At 51.7% G+C, this 21,196-nt stretch overlaps 1 protein-coding gene across 1 annotated transcript in view; it reads left to right on the top strand.

Moving 5' to 3' along the window:
- CACNG4 (calcium voltage-gated channel auxiliary subunit gamma 4) overlaps positions 1-21,196 on the top strand; it is a 70,053-nt gene that overhangs the window by 36,013 nt on the left and 12,844 nt on the right. Inside the window, exon 2 of the mRNA XM_031011745.3 lies at positions 18,960-19,043. Coding sequence (XP_030867605.2) covers positions 18,960-19,043 — 84 coding nt within the window. The remainder of the gene's footprint in view (positions 1-18,959; positions 19,044-21,196) is intronic.

Raw genomic sequence — 21,196 nt, 5'->3', positions numbered from 1 at the left:
GCATTTAGATGAAATTAGTGGTGTCCAAATCTCGATTGCCCTCCTAATCAGGTGATGAATGTGGCTCCCCACCGCCTATTTCCACCTGGCTTCCACCCGGCCTTCCCCAGGCTCTCTCTGCAAGCAGAATCGCTGCATTCAGGACTCTCCTCTCTTTCCTTGTGTCGTTTACAGCATTTCTCTTGCTTAATGGTGGGGAGCTGGAGTATAGCTTCCCATTAACTTTTATCCTTCCCATAAACAGCCTGCTTAACTCACGATGACTGTTGTTCCACTCTGTTCCCAGGGTTTGCTCCGTCTCCCTCCCAGCCAGCCTGTTCTCACTGTGTCCCAGCCCACCAAGCCCCATGCCTGGGCTCTCCTGTGCCTGTGGAAGGAGGGAAGCTGGATTTTACATTTTATTTACTGTTTTTTTTTTTTTAAATGCAAGCAAAAGCGTCAAGCCTTAGCTCCAAAACTCCAGGAGGAAGCTGAGGCTGAGTGATCTGCACCTGGGATTTCAGGAGCCTGGAGCCAGGAGAGGGGGCAAGGGTGCAGGGCGCCTGCTCTGGGACATGGATCCTGCCATGTGGGCATGGTCTCTGGGACTGACCGGAGGAGGGAGAGACACAGGAGGACAAGTGAGGGCCAGTGGCCAAGGTCCGTAGGCCCTGAGTGAAGTACTGCAAGGAAGGCCACTTTGGGAGGGTGCTAGTGTCCCTAAGCCAGGACTGCTTTCAGGACGGGGGGATGGATGTTTAGTCTGAAGATGGACAGTGATGGGGGCACAAGTTATCCTTGGGGATCCTCCCTTTCTGCTCCAAGTCAGCAGAAGACCTTGAGTAAGACCCTTTTCCCAGAGCCTGGATTCTGACTGGCCTCCCTGCCTCCACTCTGTCCTCCATCCTGGAGGGGAACAGACCTTCCTAAAAAGCAAATCTTGTATATCAGATGGTTAGCTTCACACCCTGATATGGTTTGGCTGTGTCCCCACCCAAATCTCATCTTGAATTGTAGCTCCTGTAATCCCCACGTGTCATGGGAGGGACCCGGGGGGAGGTAATTGAATCATGGGGGTGGGTTATTCCTATCCTGGTCTCGTGGTAGTGAATAAGTCTCACGAGATCAATGGTTTTATAAAGGGCAGTTCCCCTGCACACACTCTCTTGCCTGCTGCCATGTAAGATGTGCCTTTGCTCTTCCTTCACCTTGTACCATGATTTTGAGGGCTCCCAGCCACTTGGAACTGTGAGTCCATTAAACCTCTTTTTCTTTATAAATTACCCAGTCTGGGGTATGCCTTTATTAGCAGCATGAGAATAGACTAATACACACCCCCACATGGCTCCCTCCAGCTCCCAGGCCCCTGAGGCCCTGCCACCCCTGTCCCCTCCCCCTGGTTCTCTAATTCGAGCCCCACCAGCCTCCTTTTGCCGCCTCAGACAGGCTCTGACCCCTCTGGGCCTCTGTCTGCCGTAGCCGCTGCATCTTTACCTTGCTAATTTTTGCTCCTCCTTCAAGGCGCAGCTGTACTGTGGGTTCCTCTGAGTAGCCTCCCTGACCCGCTTACAGGCTATCCCAGGCCCCCTCATGCTACTCAAAGGCATGGACGGGATGACTCTGGCACCTTCACCACCATAGCCAGGGCCTAGCATGGTGCCTGGCACCCAGCAACCTCTTAATGTGTCAGCGCTGATTTGAATTCAGGGTTCTACTAGATGACCAAGTCTGCAGCTGCTATTCCAGGACTTCAGGGGCCCTCATGGGGGAGACGAACTAGACATTTCTTTGTGATTCCATAAGGAATGGAAGGTACATGGTCCCAACATAGCAAAGCTCTTCCTGGAAAGCCACCAGTGGGCAGGACGCAGGCAGGATGTTGGGTGCCATGGGGCTTGGGATGCAGGGCCATGGACACCAGGTGTGACTGATTAGCCCAGGAGCTCTGAGGCCTTGCCTAAGCCCACGATCTGGCGGCTCCTCACCAAGTGACCGAGAAACACTAGGGTGCTGGCAAGTGATGGAGAATTCTAACCTGGTGCTCCAGACCACAGGTATGGGAGTGTATTCGTCCATTTTCATACTGCTATGAAGAAATACCTGAGACTTGGCAATGTATAGAGAAAAAGAGGTTTAATGGACTCACAGTTCCACGTGGCTGGAGAGGCCTCACAATCATAGCAGAAGGCAAAGGAGGAACAAAGGCACGTCTTACATGGCAGCAGGCAAGAGAGCATGTGCAGGGGAATTGCTCTTTATAAAACCATCAGATCTCATAGACTTATTCACTATCACGAGAACAGCATGGGAAAGACCCGCCCCCATGATTCAATTACTTCCCACTGGGCCCCTCCCATGAGACGTGGGGATTATGGGAGCTACAATTCAAGATGAGATTTGTGTGGGGACACAGCCAAACCGTATCAGGGAGGTGGTGAGAGGGATCTTAAAAACTGGGTTTGAACTTGGTATCTGGCTGCCCTGGAAGAACTGTTCTCAGCCCTGGAGGTACTCCAGAAATGCATGTGTGCTCCCTCATCCTGGCCTGGTTGCCAGAAAGCACTGGTGACCTGGCAGACCTGGCAGGTGTGTGCCCCCCCAGACACTGGCTCTTTCCACTTCTCATCTCTCTCTTTCTCTCTCTCTCTCTCTCTCTCTCTCTCCATCCTCAAATAGAATAGGGAGGCAGGGAATCATAGCAGTGACAGCACTAGTTGTAGGATCAGACAGAAGCAGGTGAGAGAATCCTGGCTGTGCTACCTTGGGCAAGTTACTTGCCCTCTCTGAACCTTGGCTTTCTCATCTGTAAAATGGGTGTATAGAAGCTCCCCCTTCATAAGTTGTTTTTGAAGCTTAATGAGTAAATGGAAAGAGCTTAGCACATGCTTTGCAGGGAATATAGTGTTCAACCAAAGCCAACACTTATTAGTCCATTAGTCATGAGGCTCAGGGAAAAACAGGGTTACTTTGCTGGGCCTTCTAAGAGTCAGGGAAGCTCTGCTTCTTTTGGAAGACACAGTATTATGGGTATATGTGGACAAGGAAGAGTCTGTGTCAGTCCTGATAGGGGGCAAACCTGGCCTGCTCAGTTCTGACAATAAGACCAGCTGACTCTTTGTTATTAGAACAGGGCTGATTATAACAACAGCAAACATGTTTTAAGTACATACCATGGGACAGGCACAGTGACATTTAAAAAATGCATACAATTGTTTAATCCCCCAAATCACCCTCAGTTTATCCCCATTTGTGATCCCCATTTCACAGATGGGAAAAATGAGGCACAGAGAAGTGAATTAGGACCCCAGATCATACAGCCAATAGGTGATAACAAAGCCAGAACTCAAACCCAAGCAGAATGACTTCAGAACGTACTATCTCTATGCTATCCAGCCAAAGGATGATCAATAGGTATTTTATCAACTAGTAGCTCCTGAATGGAGCACTGTGTTGAGGATTCAGACTGTGATCGGGGAGAAAAGTACTGTGATTGATTAGTAATGTCTGCCATGGGCTGGGAAGGGGAAGACTCAGTTCTGTGCAGGACATTTATTCATCACCAACCACTGCACTATTGACATTTGGAGCTAAATCATTATTTGTTGGGGCAGGGTAGGGAGTCATCCTGTGCATTGTAGAATGTTTAGCAGCATCCCTGGCCACCAGTTGCCAGTAGCACTTCGCCCTGCAACCCCAAGTTGTGACAATCACAGCTGTCTCCAGCCTTTATCAAATGTCACCTGGGAGGCAAAATCACCCCCTGTAGAGAACCTTGCACTAGAGCAGGCAGTGGACAGGGGGTAAAAGAGCTCTAAACTTGAAGTCAGGTGACCAACAGTCAAAGCTTGGCTATGCCACCAATCAGCTTGTCACCATGGAAATGGCCCTTCACCTCTCCAGGCAGCAAATTCTTAATATGTGAAGTGAGTGGGGTGAAGTGGATGATCCCAAGGGTCCCTTCTAGAAGTTTATGATTATCTACTATGATGCTCCCTCTCTTGCCCAGCCCCTTCAATTAAAACTCTCAGGTTATTGGAGCATAACTTCCCAGAGATCTGCAGAGGCAAACCAACGGAAAAGCTGAAATCTGCAGAGAGCTGTTTCGCCCTTTACAGCTCCATAGTTGTTCCTCATTAAAAAAGAAAGAAAGAAATGAAGAAAGAAACAACAACAACAACAACAACCCTTAGTACTGAGGTTTCATCCAAGCAGCAGTTATCCAGTAGATGCAAGGAGAAAAATCACAGAGACAATAACTGAATACCCATTTCCCTGTGTTAGGAGAGAAAAGGAGCGATTGGTTGGGGAAATCTCTCCGGCTCCGTTCAATTATGAATCTCGGCAGGAAGCCTGGAAAATCCCGGCCCTCTCTGGAACAAAGTGTTGGAGGAGGCGTGAGGCTGGTGCTGTGGGTTCTTGAAGAACTCGCTGAGCCAGATGAGAGATGGTGAGAGGGTGTAGCCAGGCTCCCACCTCCTGCCCCAAGGGGCAGGAAGGGTTGGCAAGGAAGGAGCAGGGCCTCGAGGAGCCAGGGGCTCTGGGGCCCAAAAGCTGTCTCCAGGGTCCTCTTGGCAGGCATTTCATGCAATGGTGGCTCTGATGCAGGAGGACCCTTCCAAGGGCTTGGTTCATTGACTACTGGCAAGGAGGCTGGCTTTTTTTTTTTTGAGATGGAATCTTGCTCTGTTGCTGAGGCTGTAGCACAGTGGCACGATCTCAGCTCACTGCAACCTCTGCCTCCCAGATTCAAATGATTCTCCTGCCTCAGCCTCCCAAGTAGCCGGGATTACAGGCACCTGCCACCACGCCTGGCTATTTTTAGTAGAGACAGGGTTTCACCATGTTGGCCAGGCTGGTCTCGAATTCCTGACCTCAGGTAATCCACCCGCGTCAGCCTCCCAAAGGGCTGGGATTACAGGTGTGAGCCACCGCACCTAGCCTTTTTTTTTTTTTTTTTTTTTTAATCAGAATGGGAGAGAAACCATCATCTATGGGGACTCTTCTCCCTGCTGGCCGCACATGATGCTATTCTTCCTTATGGCAACTGTGTGAGGCCTGTAGATGTCTCAATATCCATAGAGAGGACACACAGATGCTGAAAGGTTGTCTGAGTAGCCCAACAGTGTTTTCTGAGGACACCCTTAGCCCTTCAGGTGACTGAGACCTCAGAAGGCTGTAATACACAGGCCACAAGCTTCCACGCAGCATGGGGCTGGTGCTCAGCATCCTCATCCCCGATACAACATCCTTCCTTTCCCTGGAACCCTGTGGTCTCCAGGGAACCCATGCTTATTTTCGTGTCTTAGAAAGTGTTGCAGACCTGCGCTGAGACATGGAGTAGAGCCTGGGCTTTGGAGCCCTGGAAAAACAGGTTGGAATCTCCCTCCCCCAGTGAAGGTACAGCTGGCTGGGGGTTAGAGTTCTGCCGGTTGCAAGCACATAAACCAACTTCTCTGACTTGATCCACAAAGAGGACTTTCTTTTTTTAAGACAGGGTCTCAGTCCTGTCACCCAGGCTGGAGTGCAGTGGTATAATCTCAGCTCACTACAGCCTCGACTTCCCAGGCTCAGTTGATTCTCCCACCTCAGCCTCCCACATAGCTGGGACTATAAGCGTGCACCACCATGCCCAGCTAATTTGTGTACTTTTAGTAGAGACAAGGTCTTGAAGTGTTGTCCGAGCTGGTCTCAAACTCCTGGGCTCAAGCAATCCGCCCACTTCAGCCTCCCAAAGTGCTGGGATTACAGTTGTGAGGCACCCTGCCCCGTCCCAAAGAGGAATGTATCGGAAGGATGTGGAAGGGTCCCAAAGGATGGAAGGGAGAGCTTAACAGCCAAGATGAAGGAAGGAAAGAGGCAGGAGCCTTCATATCTGGCATCCTGGACCGCTCAAGAACACCCTTTTAAAAACTCCCGAAAGTCCCTTAGTCCATGGGTCTCCTCTGTCTCTGATCCAAAATATACACTTCCAAGAGAACCTCTGATTGGTCCAGCTTGGGCCAGAGGTCTGCCCAGGAGCCTTGGCTGGGGGCAGGGCCATGTCATGCGGCCACCGGGGGAAGTTCTGTGTGAAGGACTCATTCCCAGAGAAAGCGGCTCCCCAGTGGTACACCCCTGAGGACCATCAGAACCTCAGTATGGGTGTAGTGCAAGGCAGACGGCCCACTCCCTCTCCACCCACCTTCTGCCCCTCTGAATCACCGCACAGTGCTCACAACACAAGATTCTTAGAGTCTAGGACCCAGAGTGATGTCTCCGCTTACCACACGAGCTTTGATCTCCAGGTTCCAGGTTCACAGAGAGAATTTGGAGGTAGAAATGGATTCTATCCAAGAATCCTGCTTCCTAAGGGAACCAGAATGGGCTGCAGACAGGCCTCGGTCCCCGAGTGGATTTTGTATCAGAGTCCAGTGCCATCTCCCTTCTGCTGATCACAAAGGTGACCTCTCTCCCAAATCCTCCACTGGCCCCATTCCAGGCTGCTCCATTGAAAGGAAACACCTTTTCGGACCTTGTAGTTCCCTGGACTGCTAGAGACAGGTGGGGTCTTGGGGACAGGGCTCCTGCCCCACTGCCTGGTTCTACAGATGAGCCGACAGAAGGAACAATGGGCCCGAGCCACTATGGAAGCCATTATCTTCTGTTGGGTCTGAAACAGTGCAGCTCACGGCCCAGCACTCCTCAGGATGGCTCTCTCCTTGTGGCTGGCAGAGGTGAGAGGTGAGGCAGGCTGAGTCCAAGGGGCCCGACACTATCCCATCAACCACCCCTCCCCACCTGGGAGCCTCTGGCAGCCTCAGGAAGCTGCCAACTTGAAGCCAGAATTGAAATGTGTCCCTTTTCACAAGGCACTCCACCATGAGGGGCAGTGATGAGGAGAGAGCTTGTTCCTCGTGGGTGAGCAGGGGCTGCCGTGTCGAGGCAGCCAGGCTCCTCTGGGACTAAAAGAGGCCACCCAAGGGCCCCAGGGTGGGATCCAAAAGCCCTAACAGGCCAGATGATAGCAGCCAGGCTGGGGACAGAATGACAGACATTCAGAGCCTGGAGGGTCTAGAGCTCCGGGCATGAACCATGAGTTTTCCAGCTTCAGGAAAGCTCCCAGGGCGCCTCGGCTGATGGCATGAAATCCAGTCTCCTTACAGGACGGTTCTGGCTCCCTCCAGGACTGCAGCCCCACCTGCTTACTCAGCCTCAGTACTGTCCCCGTCACCTCCCCAGGCAAGGTCCCTTCCAGAAGCTCATGCCAAACATGCCTCTGGGCTTCGTCTCGCCTGGGCCGCCATATGCCAAGTACCACTTACTCTGTGTGAACCCCAGCCCCTCCCCAAGCTTCCCAGACACCCCATTCAGCACTTGTCCCTTATTCTTTGAAATTCCACAAACCTGCTCCTTGTCTCATAGTGTCACTGGCTCTCTTGTTCTAATTACTGTGTTCGCTCACCTCCCCAGCTAGGTCATAAGCTCTCCCAGGCAGGATCCACGGGGCCTGCTGTCAATCAATGAATACCAAACTAAAAGAAAGAATGGGCAAAGGATTGAGTGGGTGAACCTTGTCCACCTCAAAAGAAAAACCCAAAACAGATTCTAGCGTGACCACAAGGCACCTCAATGACTTTAAGCTATCAAAGAAGAAATGAGGCTGGATGCAGTGGCTTACACCTGTAATTCCAGGACTTTGGGAGGTCAAGGCGGGTGGATCACTTGAGGTCAGGAGTTCGAGACCAGCCTGGCCAATGTAGTAAAACCCTGTCTCTACTAAAAATACAAAAATTAGCCAGGCATGGTGGCCGGTGCCTATAGTCCCAGCTACTCAGGAAGCTGAGGCATGAGAATCGCTTGAACCCAGGAGGCAGAGGTTGCAGTGAGCTGAGATTGCACCACTGCACTCTAGCCTGGGTGACAGAGCAAGACTCTATCTCAAAACAAACAAACAAACAAACAAAAAACAAACCCAAACAGATTCTAGAGGGACCACAAGGCACCTCAATGACTCTAAACTATCAAAAAAGAAATAAGCATGTGTGAATCTTTGAGCAGTTGCCAGTGATAGTCGTCCTCATTTGCCCAAAGAAACTTCCCAGGATCTGAATGGCAAGCATTTATTATTTTTAGCCCCTCTCTTAACTCTAATTGGAACAGTCTAGTCTAAAGACATCTCCGAGAAATGAGGAGTTGAAAACCATATACTCACACTCATGACATCATCACGATTTAGCCTTCTCAAGGTGTCTTGACCAACATGGGTCTCACTGGGTCTCACTTGAGATATGAAAGGTTGTAAAAATATTTCCCCCATTTTCTGAATGAGGAGTGGCTTCCCTCACTTCTACTCTGCAGCCTGGGCCAGGCTTCTCGGTGATGTGCTGTCGGAAACTCAGGACTCTTTCTAAGCCCTTTCCTCAGTCGTCACTGAATGCCTATGGAACCAGAAAGCTTCAGAAGGGCAGAGACCGTGTCTGTCCTGTTCTCCTCTTGTATTATTGATTATTGCTCTAACAGAGATATGCCCAAATGTATAATGCCTTAAACATAGTAGGAGTTCAATTCCTGCTCATGTAACAGTCCAAATGGTTGGCCCTCTCAACGGACACCTGTGTTCCACAGAGTGATTCAGGGACCCAGGCTTCCTTCATCCCATGGCAGGTTGGGAGGGAGTGGAGATGGAGGGCCACCCCCACTGCTCTTGAGCCTTGTCCAGGAGTGGCTCACGTCACTTCAGCTCACATTCCATTGGACAACTGGGTCACAGGCCACCTCAAACTGCAAGGGAAGCTGGGAAATACAGTGTAGCTGTGTGCACCGTAAGAAAAGGAAACAGGTTCTAGCAAGCAGACACTCTGCTACATCTCTGAGTCCCCAGCACCTCACACACAGCAGGTGCTCAATAAATGTAAGTTCAGTGAAGGAACTGAAGGTCATAGTGGCTTACCAGGGTCTCATGGAGAGCCACTAGCAGGCCAGGAAGCTAGGGCTCCCTGAGAAAGCCTGACCCAGCCCAGACTGCCTCTCCATGCCTGGAGTTTCACTCAGGAACCCATGGAGAGGTTTCCCAACAGCCTGGCTTGCTGAAGCTGGAAAGAGGCCAGCCCGTAGGAGACCAGAGTGTGCCAATTAGGAAATCACGGTTATTAGGGGGTTTCTTTGGCGCTCGGTGTGGAAGTGGAGGAATTACGAGGGGGACCTCTAAGAGAGAATTGCGGGGAGCAGGGGGCAGGGCTGGGCAAAGAGCTGAGGCATGGGGAATCAAGGAGCCTCGAGTTTGTCAGCAGCAGCTTGGAGCACTGGCTGGTGGGCCTGACCAGTGCCTCTGCTCCAAATCCTGGGTTATGGGTTAAATTGCACCCTACCCCATCCCCACCGAAAATTCTTATGTTGAAGTCCTAACCCCAGTACTTCAGAATGTGACCTGATTTGGAGACAGGCTCTTTACAAAGGTAATCAAGTTCAAATGAGGCCTTTTGAGGCCGAGGTGGGTGGATCATTTGAGGTCAGGAGTTCGACACCAGCCTGGCCAACATGGTGAAACCCCGTCTCTACTAAAAATAACAAAACTTAGCCAGGCATGGTGGCACATGCCTTTAATCCCAGCTACTCAGAAGGCTAAGGCGGGAGAATCACTTGAACCCTGGAGGTGGAAGTTGCAGTGAGCCGAGATCACGCCACTGCACTCCAGCCTGGGTGACAGGGTGAGACCCTGTCTCAAGAAGAAAAAAATGAGGCCTTTAGAGTAGGGCCTAATCCAGTATGACTGGGGCCCTTATGAAAAGGGGAACTTTGGACATAGACACATGCACACAGAGAGAATATGATATGAAGAGAAGGCAGAGATGGGGTTGATGCTTCTACAAGCCAAGGAACGCCAGAGATCACCAGCAAACACCAGAAGCAAGGTAGAGTCATGAAAGAGCTTTCTCCCTCGCAGCCCTCAGGAGGAACCAACCCCATCAACACCTTGATCCTGGGACTTCAAGCCTCCAGAATTGTAAGGCAATACCTTTCTGTCATGGAACCCCCCCCCCCCCCCCAGTGTATGATACTTCGTTAAAGTAACCCCAGAAAACTAATGCACCCTGCCTCTCTGTGCTGGAATGATCTTGGCCAAGTCACTTCCATCCTGGCCTCCAGTCCCTCTTCTGAAACCACGTCCAAGGACAGGAGCCAGTGTCTCCCCAAACCAAGAACATCGCTTATCATTGCTCTGGGCTGCATTTCTTGGTTTTACATCTCCTTGCTGCTCCTATCCCATGCAGCTCCCTTTAAGAAGGGTACCTCCCTGGGCCTTCCAACCTGAAGTCACGCCCTCCCTTAGTCCATTCAGGCTGCTAACAAACTACAAAATATAGTGTATCTGTAGTACATAACAAAATACTATAAATTGGGTGGCTTACAATACAACAGAAATTTATTTCTCACAGTTCTGGAGGCTGGGAAGTCCAAGATCAAGGCGCCAGCAGATTTGGTGTCTGGTGAGGGTGGCTTCCTGGTTTATAGATGGTGCCTTCTTGCTGTGTTCTCATGTAGTTGAAGGGACAAACAAGCTCTCCAGAGTCTCTTTTAAAAGGACTCTAATCACATTTGTCAGAGCTCCACTAATCACCTCCTAACATCATCACCTCAGGGTTAGGAGTTCAGCGTATGAATATGGGGGTAGAGGACACAAATATTCAGACTACTGCATCCCCACCGTGGAGACTGTACAATAAACTCCCACGTCCTCTGCCCACCATGCAAGACCCCACCCCCATCCCAGCTTCTTCTTCCTCTACCTCCCCCATCACTGCTACCCAACCATGCCAGAACAGCTGTGGTTTGGGAACCTTCACACCTTTGCCCCGACTGCCCCCGTTGTTTGCACCAGACACAGTGATGCCTTCTCTGCACACATCAGCCCTTCTCAAAAATCCTAACCTTGCTCCCCAGCCAAGCTCTGCCTTTGTGCCCATGCCTACCCTCCCTGACTACTCGCTGTCCCAGTGGTGTGGGGCCCTGGGTTGCTGTCCCCGCTGCTTCAGCATCTCTGCCTGCTAGTGAAGGATTAACACAGCCTGAAGCATCAGCCAATACCCTCAGCCCCAGAGTCTAATCCTAAGGAGTGTTGGGGACATGTGCTTCCCCATCATGCTGAAGCCACACAGAACGTCTTGGAGCTCTGTGTTCTTCTGCCTCCTTGGTGTACGAAGTAGGGGCACAGACTCTGAAGCCAGGCAGCCTGGGTTCAGATCCCAGTTAGGGCACTTAGTAACAAAGGGTGTTAGCCTGTCTACCATATAGGGTTAGCATGAAGATTAAGTTAATAAATGTCAGATGTTCAAAATAGTGCCTGATACATCATAGGTGCTAAGTACAGTAAATATTTGCTGTCACTCTTATCATGAGGACAGAGCTCTTTCATGCCCCCATCACCTATCAGCCCAGCTAAAGTCCTGTTACCCCTCAGTTCCCCACCTCCTCCATGAAGTCCCAGGCAGGTCATTTCCAGGATGGTCTGTAGCCTCCTGGAAACATAGAGCCCTCCAGTCTTTCTAGGCTGTTCCCTTCCGTCCTGTGGAAATGGCGTGGTGTGAGAGAGGGCCAGGTCCTGAGTAGTTCTGGGAAAACCTTGAGGAGAAGTAGTGATGGCAGATGATTGGCAGGAGGACAGAGAGACACAGGCATGCTCTGAGCTCCTGCAGTGTGCCCCTCTCTGAGACACAGACATGGTCCATCTGGCCCTTGGACCAGGGCTGTTACCTGAGTACAGCTACCCCCTTTCACAGCATACAGTCCAGGGAAACCTCTCCAATTTGGAGTAGTTGGGAGATGGCTGCTTTAAATTATGGTAAAGTTTGCATTGCTGGCTCTCTAGAACAATACATGTTGTTTGATTATTTTGCAGTTCCTAAGTTAATTCAACCAAAATTGCCTGGACACTTGGCCCAGATGTGGTCTTCACCCTCACCGCCTTCTCTGGTCTGTGTGGCCTCAGTAGGTGTTTCTTGCTGGTCCCCAGACTGAGTCTGGGGTTCTTTCCCTCTCCTCTTCTAGTGTTGCCTGGAGAGAGTGGGGATCATGGAGGATGGTCTGAAATCACGTATCTGAGCAGCCCCCGCAGGGGTGTGTGTTCCCGGAAGTGGACTCCACACCTTCATCATCTCAGCTTTGAGCTCAGCCACAATTTTAGGACAAGAGTCCACAGCCTAACACGCCTCAGACCCCTTCCCCTGTCTTCACGCATGGCGCCACCTAAAATGATGCTGATATTCATTTATTTTATCTTCTTGTGTCAACAGCCCGCCTTGCCCTGCTCCACCAGAATGAGAGCTCCGTGAGGGCCAGGACTCCATCTTACTAAGACTGGCAGCCCCAGCACTTAGAACATTGCTATGGGCTCTGTAAAATGCTCTTGAGGAATGAATGAATGAATGACTGAATGAATGAGTGAGATGAGTAAACAGTGACAATACTGTCGAGCAATGAATGATTGAGTGATGAGCAAACGGTGAAAGTCTGTTGAGAATGAATGAGTGATGCATGAGTGAACAGGAAAGGTCCCACTCAGTATCATGTTCTACTTGCCCTTTCCTTCTCTTTCCTTTTTATGCACACTCGTCCCCTCCTAGATCCTAAAGGGGAGTTGTGCTGCTGGGCCGCCTTCTCCCTGGCTTCCACAGCCCCAGCCAATCCGAGGCTGCCTTCTTTCCCAGGGCCTGGAGACTCCCAATACCCCGCTCTTCATCACCTGACAGCTGTTTCCTTGAAGCTAACCCAGTGCACCTGGTGGCTATCTGGTTTCGCTTCCTTTTCTGTCTTGGGGAGAAAAACCAGCTGGGCCTCACCTCCTGTAGAGCCCCAGCCCTGCATCTATAGAGGATTCTTGGAAAGGCTGCATCGGGGCGGTGTGGGAGGAGCACTGGACAAGGAGTCAGGAGGCTGGATTCCAGGGTGCCCTGTGCAGGGGACCAGGTGTCCCCTGAGCCTCACTTTCCTCTTCTGTCAAATGGAGCAGAGAAGACTTTGTTTTACATTAGGTAATGTTTTACATTAGGGTAGAATGCCTGATTGTTCTGCTGTGAGCCTTGTGGAAGCAGGTCTTTCAGCATCTCTAAGCCTCTTTCTCCATCTTCAAAGGAGCATTATTGCAAGAGATGAAATGGGCTGAAGCATGCAACACGCCCAGCCTTCATCATAGCTTGAGCCCAGGGCTGGCATGCAGGGGGTGTATCTTGGGTGGCCATCCTAGGGACCAGGCATCGGGGAGGGGAGAGCCAATGCAAGGATGTCCTGAGCTGATGATCACCTGGCTTGGTCCTGCTGGGACCCACCCCTTCAGAAGCAGTGTAGAATGGACTTCAGAACTGCCCACCAAGGGACAGTGTTTGGGGACCTTTATCCACCAGCTCCCATCCTGTCCTCCACTGTTCAAAGGTTTCCCCCAGGGTGGTCAATCCCTCAAACTTCCAGTTGCACGTGCGCGAGTGCAGAGTCGTTCCCTCAGGCAACCTACTCAGTGCTGTGGGCAGAAAGCAAGAAGTAACTGGTGCAGCTGAATCGAGGTGTCAGCAGGCTCCACCTGCACAGAGCTGGTCGCTCGCGGCAGCCATGTGTGGCTGGGGTAAAAGATAGGCCAAGAGGTACGAGGTGGACAGAAGGGTGACCATACACCCTCAGTAGGTGCCTGTGGCAGCTGTGAATGTGAGGATCAAATGAGGTCATGCTTTTGAAAATGCATTGCAAATGACGAAGGATTATATGAATGAGCACCATCAGCAAGTTGCCCTCTGACATGCTTTTCTCCAGGATTCCCTTAATGACGATGGCCTCAGGTGGCCCATATGGAGGCTTAGTGCCCCTGAAATGGCTCACAGGGTGACCAGCTCACCCCGTTTGCCTGGACTCTTCCAATGTTCCTATGTCCCTGGAACCCATCGGGTCCTGGGGGTTGGCCATTCAACTGTACTTGGGGATATGACCCCAAGGCATGACCTTCACAGAGGTCATGGAAGGAGAGGCTCGAATGCTGCCCACACACCCTCTGGCCCCCAGGGTTCACACCTCGCTTCCCAGCTCCCATGTCCAAGTGCATCTGCTGTCATTTCAGACACACCACCTCATTTTCACTCGGAGTCAAAGAATCTGGTCTCTTTTCTTACTTTTATTGGTTCATTTGCAGATACTGTAGGAAATTCAGAAAACACAGAGGAATGTAAAGAAGAAAAATGTAACTTGCTCATTACTCTATCGCTTAGAAATAAAACACTGGACACATTTGGGGATATTTCTTTCCAGATGCTTCCTGTGCCCATAGAAATATACTTTTAATGAGGCCAGGTGTGATGGCTCACACCCGTAAACCCAGCACTTTGGGAGGCCGAGGCGGGTGGATCACCTGAGGTCAGGAATTCAAGACCAACCTGGCCAACATGATGAAACCCCATCTCTACCAAAAATACAAAAATTAGCCAGGCTTAGTGGCATGCACCTGTAGTCCCGGCTACTTGGGAGGCTGAGGCAGGAGAATTGCTTGAACCCGGGGGGTGGAGGTTGCAGTGAGCCGAGACCATGCCATTGCGCTCCAGCCTGGGTCACAGAGTGAGACTTGTCTCAAAAAAAAAAAAAAAAAAAGAAATATACTTTTAATGAAAGTGTCTCCTGATATGTGCAGATGAGGGGATATACACGTGTGCAGACGAGCCTGTACCTGCTCATGAAGGGGCATGCACACCTGTGCACACACCCCGTGCCTGTTATTTACAAAATAGTCATAGAATCTTCAAGCAGGACCGTCTCCCTCTGGTCCAATTCCTAGGTTTTCTAGATGAAGAAGTAACTTGCCTGAGGCCGAGTGACTAACAAAGTCTCACGCTAGTGGTCTCCTGGCCCTCAGGAAGGTGAGGGCCACAGTGTCTCTGGGAGCACAGCCCAGCAACCCCTGTCTCCACCTCGCGACCTCAGCATTCCTGCAGCCCAGCCAGCCAGGATCTCACAATTAGCCACCCTAAATATCACTTAATAGATAGCACAGCAAATGGCCCATGTATGGAGAGCGAACACATGTGAAGTGGATTGAAAATGGCTTTCTTTCTTACTCCTTGCATCAGCCATTCATTTTCTCCTTACTAAATGCCCTAGGCCAACGCTAACGAAATTAAATTTGACAGGGATAAATGTGAAGTCCTTAGTGCCAAACATTCTACTCCACAAAAACAGATTCGGGGGAGGTGAGGCAACTTTTGTGAAAAAAAAAATCCTAGGAGACCGAGTCAACAGCGATACCCAGTCCCATTAACAGAAGCATGGAGTCCAGAGAAGAGAAGAAAGTGCCAATGTGGTTTGAGCTGGTCAGACCCACCCAGCCTGAACGTTGGGTTTGGTGGTGGAGCTGTGCCTCCAGGCACCAAGAGTTGGGAGCAAGCCCAGAGGAGGGAGCCAGGGAGAAGAAGGCACTTGAAACCGCCAGTAAAGAAATGGTAGCTGGGCACAGTGGCTCACACCTGTAATCCCAGCACTTTAGGAGGCCGCGGTGGGTGGATTGCTTGAGGTCAGAAGTTCAAGACCAGCCTAACCAACATGGTGAAATCCAGTCTCTACTAAAAATACAAAAATTAGCCAGTGGTGGTGGTGCGTGCCTGTAGTCTCAGTTACTTGGGAGGCTGAGGCATGAGAATTGCTTGAACCCAGGAAGCAGAGGTTGCAGTGAGCCGAGATCGCACCACTGCACTCCAGCCTGGGCGACAGAGCGAGACTCCATCTCCAAAAAAAAAAAAAAAAGAAAAAAAAGAAACAAAGAAATAGCTGAAGGTGTTGACTTAGGATGTTTAGGGGAAATATCCCAGATTCTTGGCTCTAGGGACAGAGAACAATCTCATTCACTCTCCACAGGGCTGAAGACAGCTTGTGCCCTTCTCCACCGCCTCGTTAGTAATAGCTGGAAACAACAGGTGTCCCTCCGTGGGTGAATGATGAAACAAACAATGCAGCATCCATGCCGCAGAATTCCGCTCAGAAATAACACAGAGCAAACTACTGATACACATGACAGCTTGGATGAATCCTGAGGGGGTTAGGCTGAGTGAGAACAGCCGGTCCCCAGAGCTTACATGCTGTATCATTCCATTTGTAGGACAGTCTCAAAATGACAAAACTATTGACATGGAGAACATATTCCTGGCTGCCTTGGGTCAGGGAGGGGACAGGCAGAAGGGCTTGGGTGGAGCTGTGCGAGGGCAGCGTGGGGACTCCTTGCAGTGACCAAGTGTTCTGTATCCTGACTGTCAATGTCAGCGTCCTGGTTGTGATATTGCACTACAGTTTTGCACGATGTTGTCATGGGGAGAAGCTGAGTATAAAGGGTAGGTGGATGGTTCCAGTATTATTTCTTACAACTGCATGTGACTCTACAATTATTTCAAGACAAGTGTAATTTTTTTTAAGATGGGCAGAACCCCACACGTATATACGTGGAAGGGTGTGCCCACGAAGGAGCGTCTGAGAAGACACACGGTGGACTTAGCAGCCTGCCGCTGCAGAGCAAATCGGGAAAGAGAGACTCCTTTTTCTTTTTCAACCTCTTATTGCCACTGGTCCCACCATGCATGTGTGACTCGGTGATTTTGCTTAGACCCGTGAAGTAGCCCAAAAAAAGTTGTGTGGGGAAGGGGAGGAACAGCAAAGAGCTTGGTCTCACCCACCCACGGCTGGCAAAATGCCTACTCCAGGTCTCCAGGAACATTCTGAGCCTGCCATGGGAGAGCCAGGAGTGAGAGGGGATGTAGCCGGCCCACTCTGGCCTTTGTGTCCCCACCCCACCACCCTGAGGCCAGCCTGTCTTGGAGTTCCTTCCTCTTGCTCACAAACCCTCATGGTTCTCCACCAATTCAGCCACTCATGAAGGAGCGAGGGTGGGTCATTTCTAGATCCAACAGCAGCAACCCCCCAACTCTGAGCCACCACCATGGGCCCAGAATCACCCTAAGTGCCTTTCAAGTATGACGTGGTGTAATTCTCCTAAGATCCCCAGGATATAAGGGCTGTGGCTCTCTGCCCATTCTACAGATGAGGAGACCGAGGAGTTAATAACTACGTTGTTCATGCTGGATCCTATGCAGAGGACACTCCTAGCATCACCTCTGAGACCCTCCCTCTGCCTCCCCACCATCCTGCCCCCCACCGCTGGCCCCCAGGGCCCATGGACCTTCAGGAAGCAGGGTTGTCACTGAACACTCCAGCTCCTTGGAGGCAGCAGCTGAAGGGGCCCAATGGAGGAAAGAGCTTGGGGACGGCAGCTGGTAATCAGCTTCTTGGTGACCAGGTAGAAGGGCAGCGTGCTCCCAGCTCGCCAGGGACCTCTCCTGGTTGGAAGCATGAGAGGTGGACGTGCACCCGGACCCTGCCGCCAGGACTGTGCTCCTGACTGACTGAGGCAACAGGGGGCGCTTGCAGCCGCTGCAGAAAAGGAATTGGCCCCAGTTGGAAACTGCTCCTTTGGTGTCAAGATGAGCTTGTGGCTCCCAGGCTGCAGGAGCCGGGGGGCTGACCCGGGGGAAGGGGTTGTCTGACGTGGATGGGACGTGGCGGCAACACCCTGTGCCCCTGGCAACCAACGTCCAGTTCTGTGGTGGCCATTCTCAGACTTCAGGGAAGCAGAGGACTAGGAGAGCAGGGCAGAAGATTCTGGAAGGGAGGATTGGCCTGTCCTACATTACGAAGCTACCCAGGGGTCTGGCCCCCCACCCCATGAGAGCCACTTCTCAGAGTAGGGAGGAAGAAACCAAGCAGGTGATGGTCTCAGCCCTTCTGGAAGTTTCTCTTGCTCCATCCTCTCTTCCCTCAACCACATTGAGTGAGGGGATTGGAATCTGCACCAGCTGTGTACCTGAGGAAGGAGTCACCATAACTGTGGTTTTTTGAGTTTTTTTGAGACAGGGTCTGGCTCTGTTGCCCAGGCTGGAGTGCAGTGATGTGGTCTCAGCTCACTGCAACCTCCACCTCCCGGGCTCAAGTGATCCTCCCACCTCAGCCTCCCGAGTAGCTGGGATTACAAGTGCACCCCACCACATTCAGCTAATTTTTGTACTTTTAGGAGAAATGGGGTTTCACCATATTGCCCAGGCTGGTCTCGAACTCCTGGGCTTAAGCGATCCGCCCTCCTCCGCCTCCCAAAGTGGTGGGATTACAGGCGTGAGCCACTGCACCCGGCCATAACTATGGTTTAAGAGAGGGAAAGACACAGACAGACAGACTTCAACCCCACCCTTGCCTTCACATGTCTTGCTTCTCTGCCTGGAAAGCCCCCTGTGCTCCATTCCCAGTGGGCAAATTCTTTGTTGTTGTTGTTGTTGTTGTTGTTTTTGAGACAGAGTCTTGCTCTGTCGCCAGGCTGGAGTGCAGTGGTGCGATCTTGGCTCACTGCAACCTCTGCCTCCCGGGTTCAAGCAATTCTTGTGCCTCAGCCTCCCGAGTAGCTGGGACTATAGGCATTCGCCACCACGTCCAGCTAATTTTTGTATTTTTAGTAGGAACGGGGTTTCACCATGTTGGCCAGGATGGTCTCGATCTTCTGACCTCCTGATCCACCCACCTCGGCCTCCTAAAATGCTGGGATTACAGGCATGAGCCACCGTGCCCAACCTGTTTTTTATTTTTTTCAAGATGCGGCTAAGAGTCCCTTGGGTAGAGGGATCCAACCTCCTGCTTGCCCCGGGCAGCTCTGCATGGCACCTCTTGTCTCAATGGTTATTCATGCCGGATCCCATTACTCTCACGTGCGTCCACCCTTGGACCATAACTAGGGTCACCTTTGGGGCATATCTCTCCTGGTGTAGCCATTCTCTGTGTGTCTCTCCCGTGCCCCCACCAGACTGGAACGCTGGAGCCTGCCTTTCTTCTCTGTCTGTCCCCAGGACCTGCACAGAGGCTCACACACATGGCAACCATGTCTAGAGTGAACGGATGAGTGAACCCAGACAGCATTTACAGTGTTCTTTTCCTCTCGTTCCTTCCAGGGATCTATAAAGGGCACTGCTTCCGGATCAATCACTTCCCAGAGGACAATGACTACGACCACGACAGCTCGGAGTACCTCCTCCGTGAGTGTCAGGAGGCCTGGACTCTCTTTCTGTGGGGAGGCGGAAGGGTGGGGGGAGGCGGCTGGAGGAAAGAGAGACACTGGGCATGGAGAGGGTGATTGTCTTGGGATGGTCCACTCACTGTCTTACTTATTCAGACATCGTGAGTTTGGAGGATGGAGTTTTGCTCATCACTGCCATGACATACTGGGTATCTCAATGGGGTTATTTGGCTGAGAGGCCTGTACCCTGGGGAGACGGGCCTGTGCCCTGGGGAGAGAGACCTGAGCAGAAAGCCTGCTGGGCATGGCAGGCTTCAAAGTTACTGACTGGCTGGAGCTGGGGCTGGAGCAAGGAAGGTTAAAGATATAGGCTCTGCCCAGGCTGGGCCTCCCTGAGGGGTGTGGCTCTCCAAGCACAATGGGGCCTCTCCACCCTCTCCTGCATACTCTCTTCCATTCCAGTCTTGAAAAATCAGATACAGTCACACACCAAGACAGCCTCGTGGGGTGCTGGGAGACCCAGGGGAGAAGGTGAGGAAGGTGCCAGGGAGCAGCCTCTGATATGTGGTCCTGAAGTCTTTTCAGCACCGCCTCTGCCCGTGGGAGCCCGCACCTGCTCCTGGGTCCAGTGACTGCATGTGGCCCCCAGACTGAAGCCCGGAAGTCACAGCACAAGCTCAATCCCAAATGACAAACCCAGCCCCCACACTAAGTCCAGATCTCATCCCTGGGCCTGTGAATACCTCCCTGGCAGCAGCCAGGGAGGAGCCTGCAAATAGAAAAATTGCACCATTTCGGAGTCATTTTCCCCTTTCACATTAACCAAGACACACAAAGAGCAGCCCACAGCAGCACCCCTGGGGCTCGGACCCAGCCTTGTTGATGGAGAATCAATACCAGCATCCTCAGAGAGAGCACAATTCACTCTGCACCTGCTTATGGATCGTTTTTTCTAAGAGAAAGGATTTTGATTCTGAGTCATCTGGTGAAATAGAACAGCACGCGGTTCCCATAGAGCCTGGGGCAGTGTCAGGCTGCTGCGACCAGGCCCAGAACATGAAATAATTTGGCCACCGCTCTGCCTCCCATCCTTCCTCCCTCACCTTCTCCTCCTCCTGCCTATGCTCTGGTTCTGCTTACCGGGGGCCCACACTGAACCAAGCAAATGAGATTTCCATAGGGCCGCCAGAGATAGTTGTGCAGGTTGCACACTGCACAACTCAAGGGATGTCACCTGCATAAATTATGGTATGAACATCCTTCCAGTTGTACAGTGCATGTCTGCACAACCAGCCACAGAGGCCCTTGGTGCTCAGCCTAGCTGGGATGGCTCAACTGAAAATCAGCCCCAACTCAGAATCTGCCTTTCTCTGCCCAATCCAGGGCAATCAGGTGGTTCTTAAAGCTCTGGGGGCAGATGTGCCCATGGCCCAACCCTGGGACTATAAGGAAAGAGGCATTAGAGAAACAAACCGTTCCCTCTCCATTTCCCGCTGGAGGTCCCCTGAGGTTATGGGCATTGGTGCTGGTTGTTCTTTACTCGCCTGTCTCTGTCCCATTCATGGTCCCGGAGCACTGGGGTCTCTTTCTGGATTGGCCTCAACATGCAGAAGCCCAGAGGTCACCCCACATGGCTTCCCGATCTCCCAGCAGGAAGTAGATGTTACAGTCAAACAGGATGAATGAAGGATGTTTATGGAAGGACTATTTACAAAGGTGCGGGTGAGGTTAAGGGAAACCCACAGGGGTTGGAGAGCACCCCGGGGCCAGCAATAGCTGGGAGCCCTTACCCTCCTCGGCCTGGATAGGTGAGGGGGGCAGGCGTGGGAGCCTGGAGGAGGGAGTGGTAGGGACAGGGCTGCCTGGCAGGAGCTGCGGCTGTCGGGAAGCAATGCCACCCCTTCACCTGCAGCTGGGCAGAACTCCCTCGCTGAGACCCTTCTCCAAAAGCCAGAGGCGGAAGCCCAAGGATTTGGTCCACACAGTCAGCTTGGCCCAGGGCAGGAGGGAGTGAGGATCTGGAAGAGCAAGAAAAACAAAAACGAGTGAGCTGTTCCAGCTCCTCTGGGGAGGGCGCAAGGCGGGGAGGGCTGCAGAGTGATTTTCCCAGATATAATGATGGTGACAGCACAACCGCAATTAGAGCTCATTGGGGAAGGCCATGTTCTCCTT

Source organism: Gorilla gorilla, chromosome 4 (assembly GCF_029281585.2).
Source record: "Gorilla gorilla gorilla isolate KB3781 chromosome 4, NHGRI_mGorGor1-v2.1_pri, whole genome shotgun sequence".
Classification (NCBI taxonomy): Eukaryota; Metazoa; Chordata; class Mammalia; order Primates; family Hominidae; genus Gorilla; species Gorilla gorilla.
Note: the sequence above shows the minus strand (reverse complement) of the source record. Positions and strands in the feature narration are given on the sequence as shown.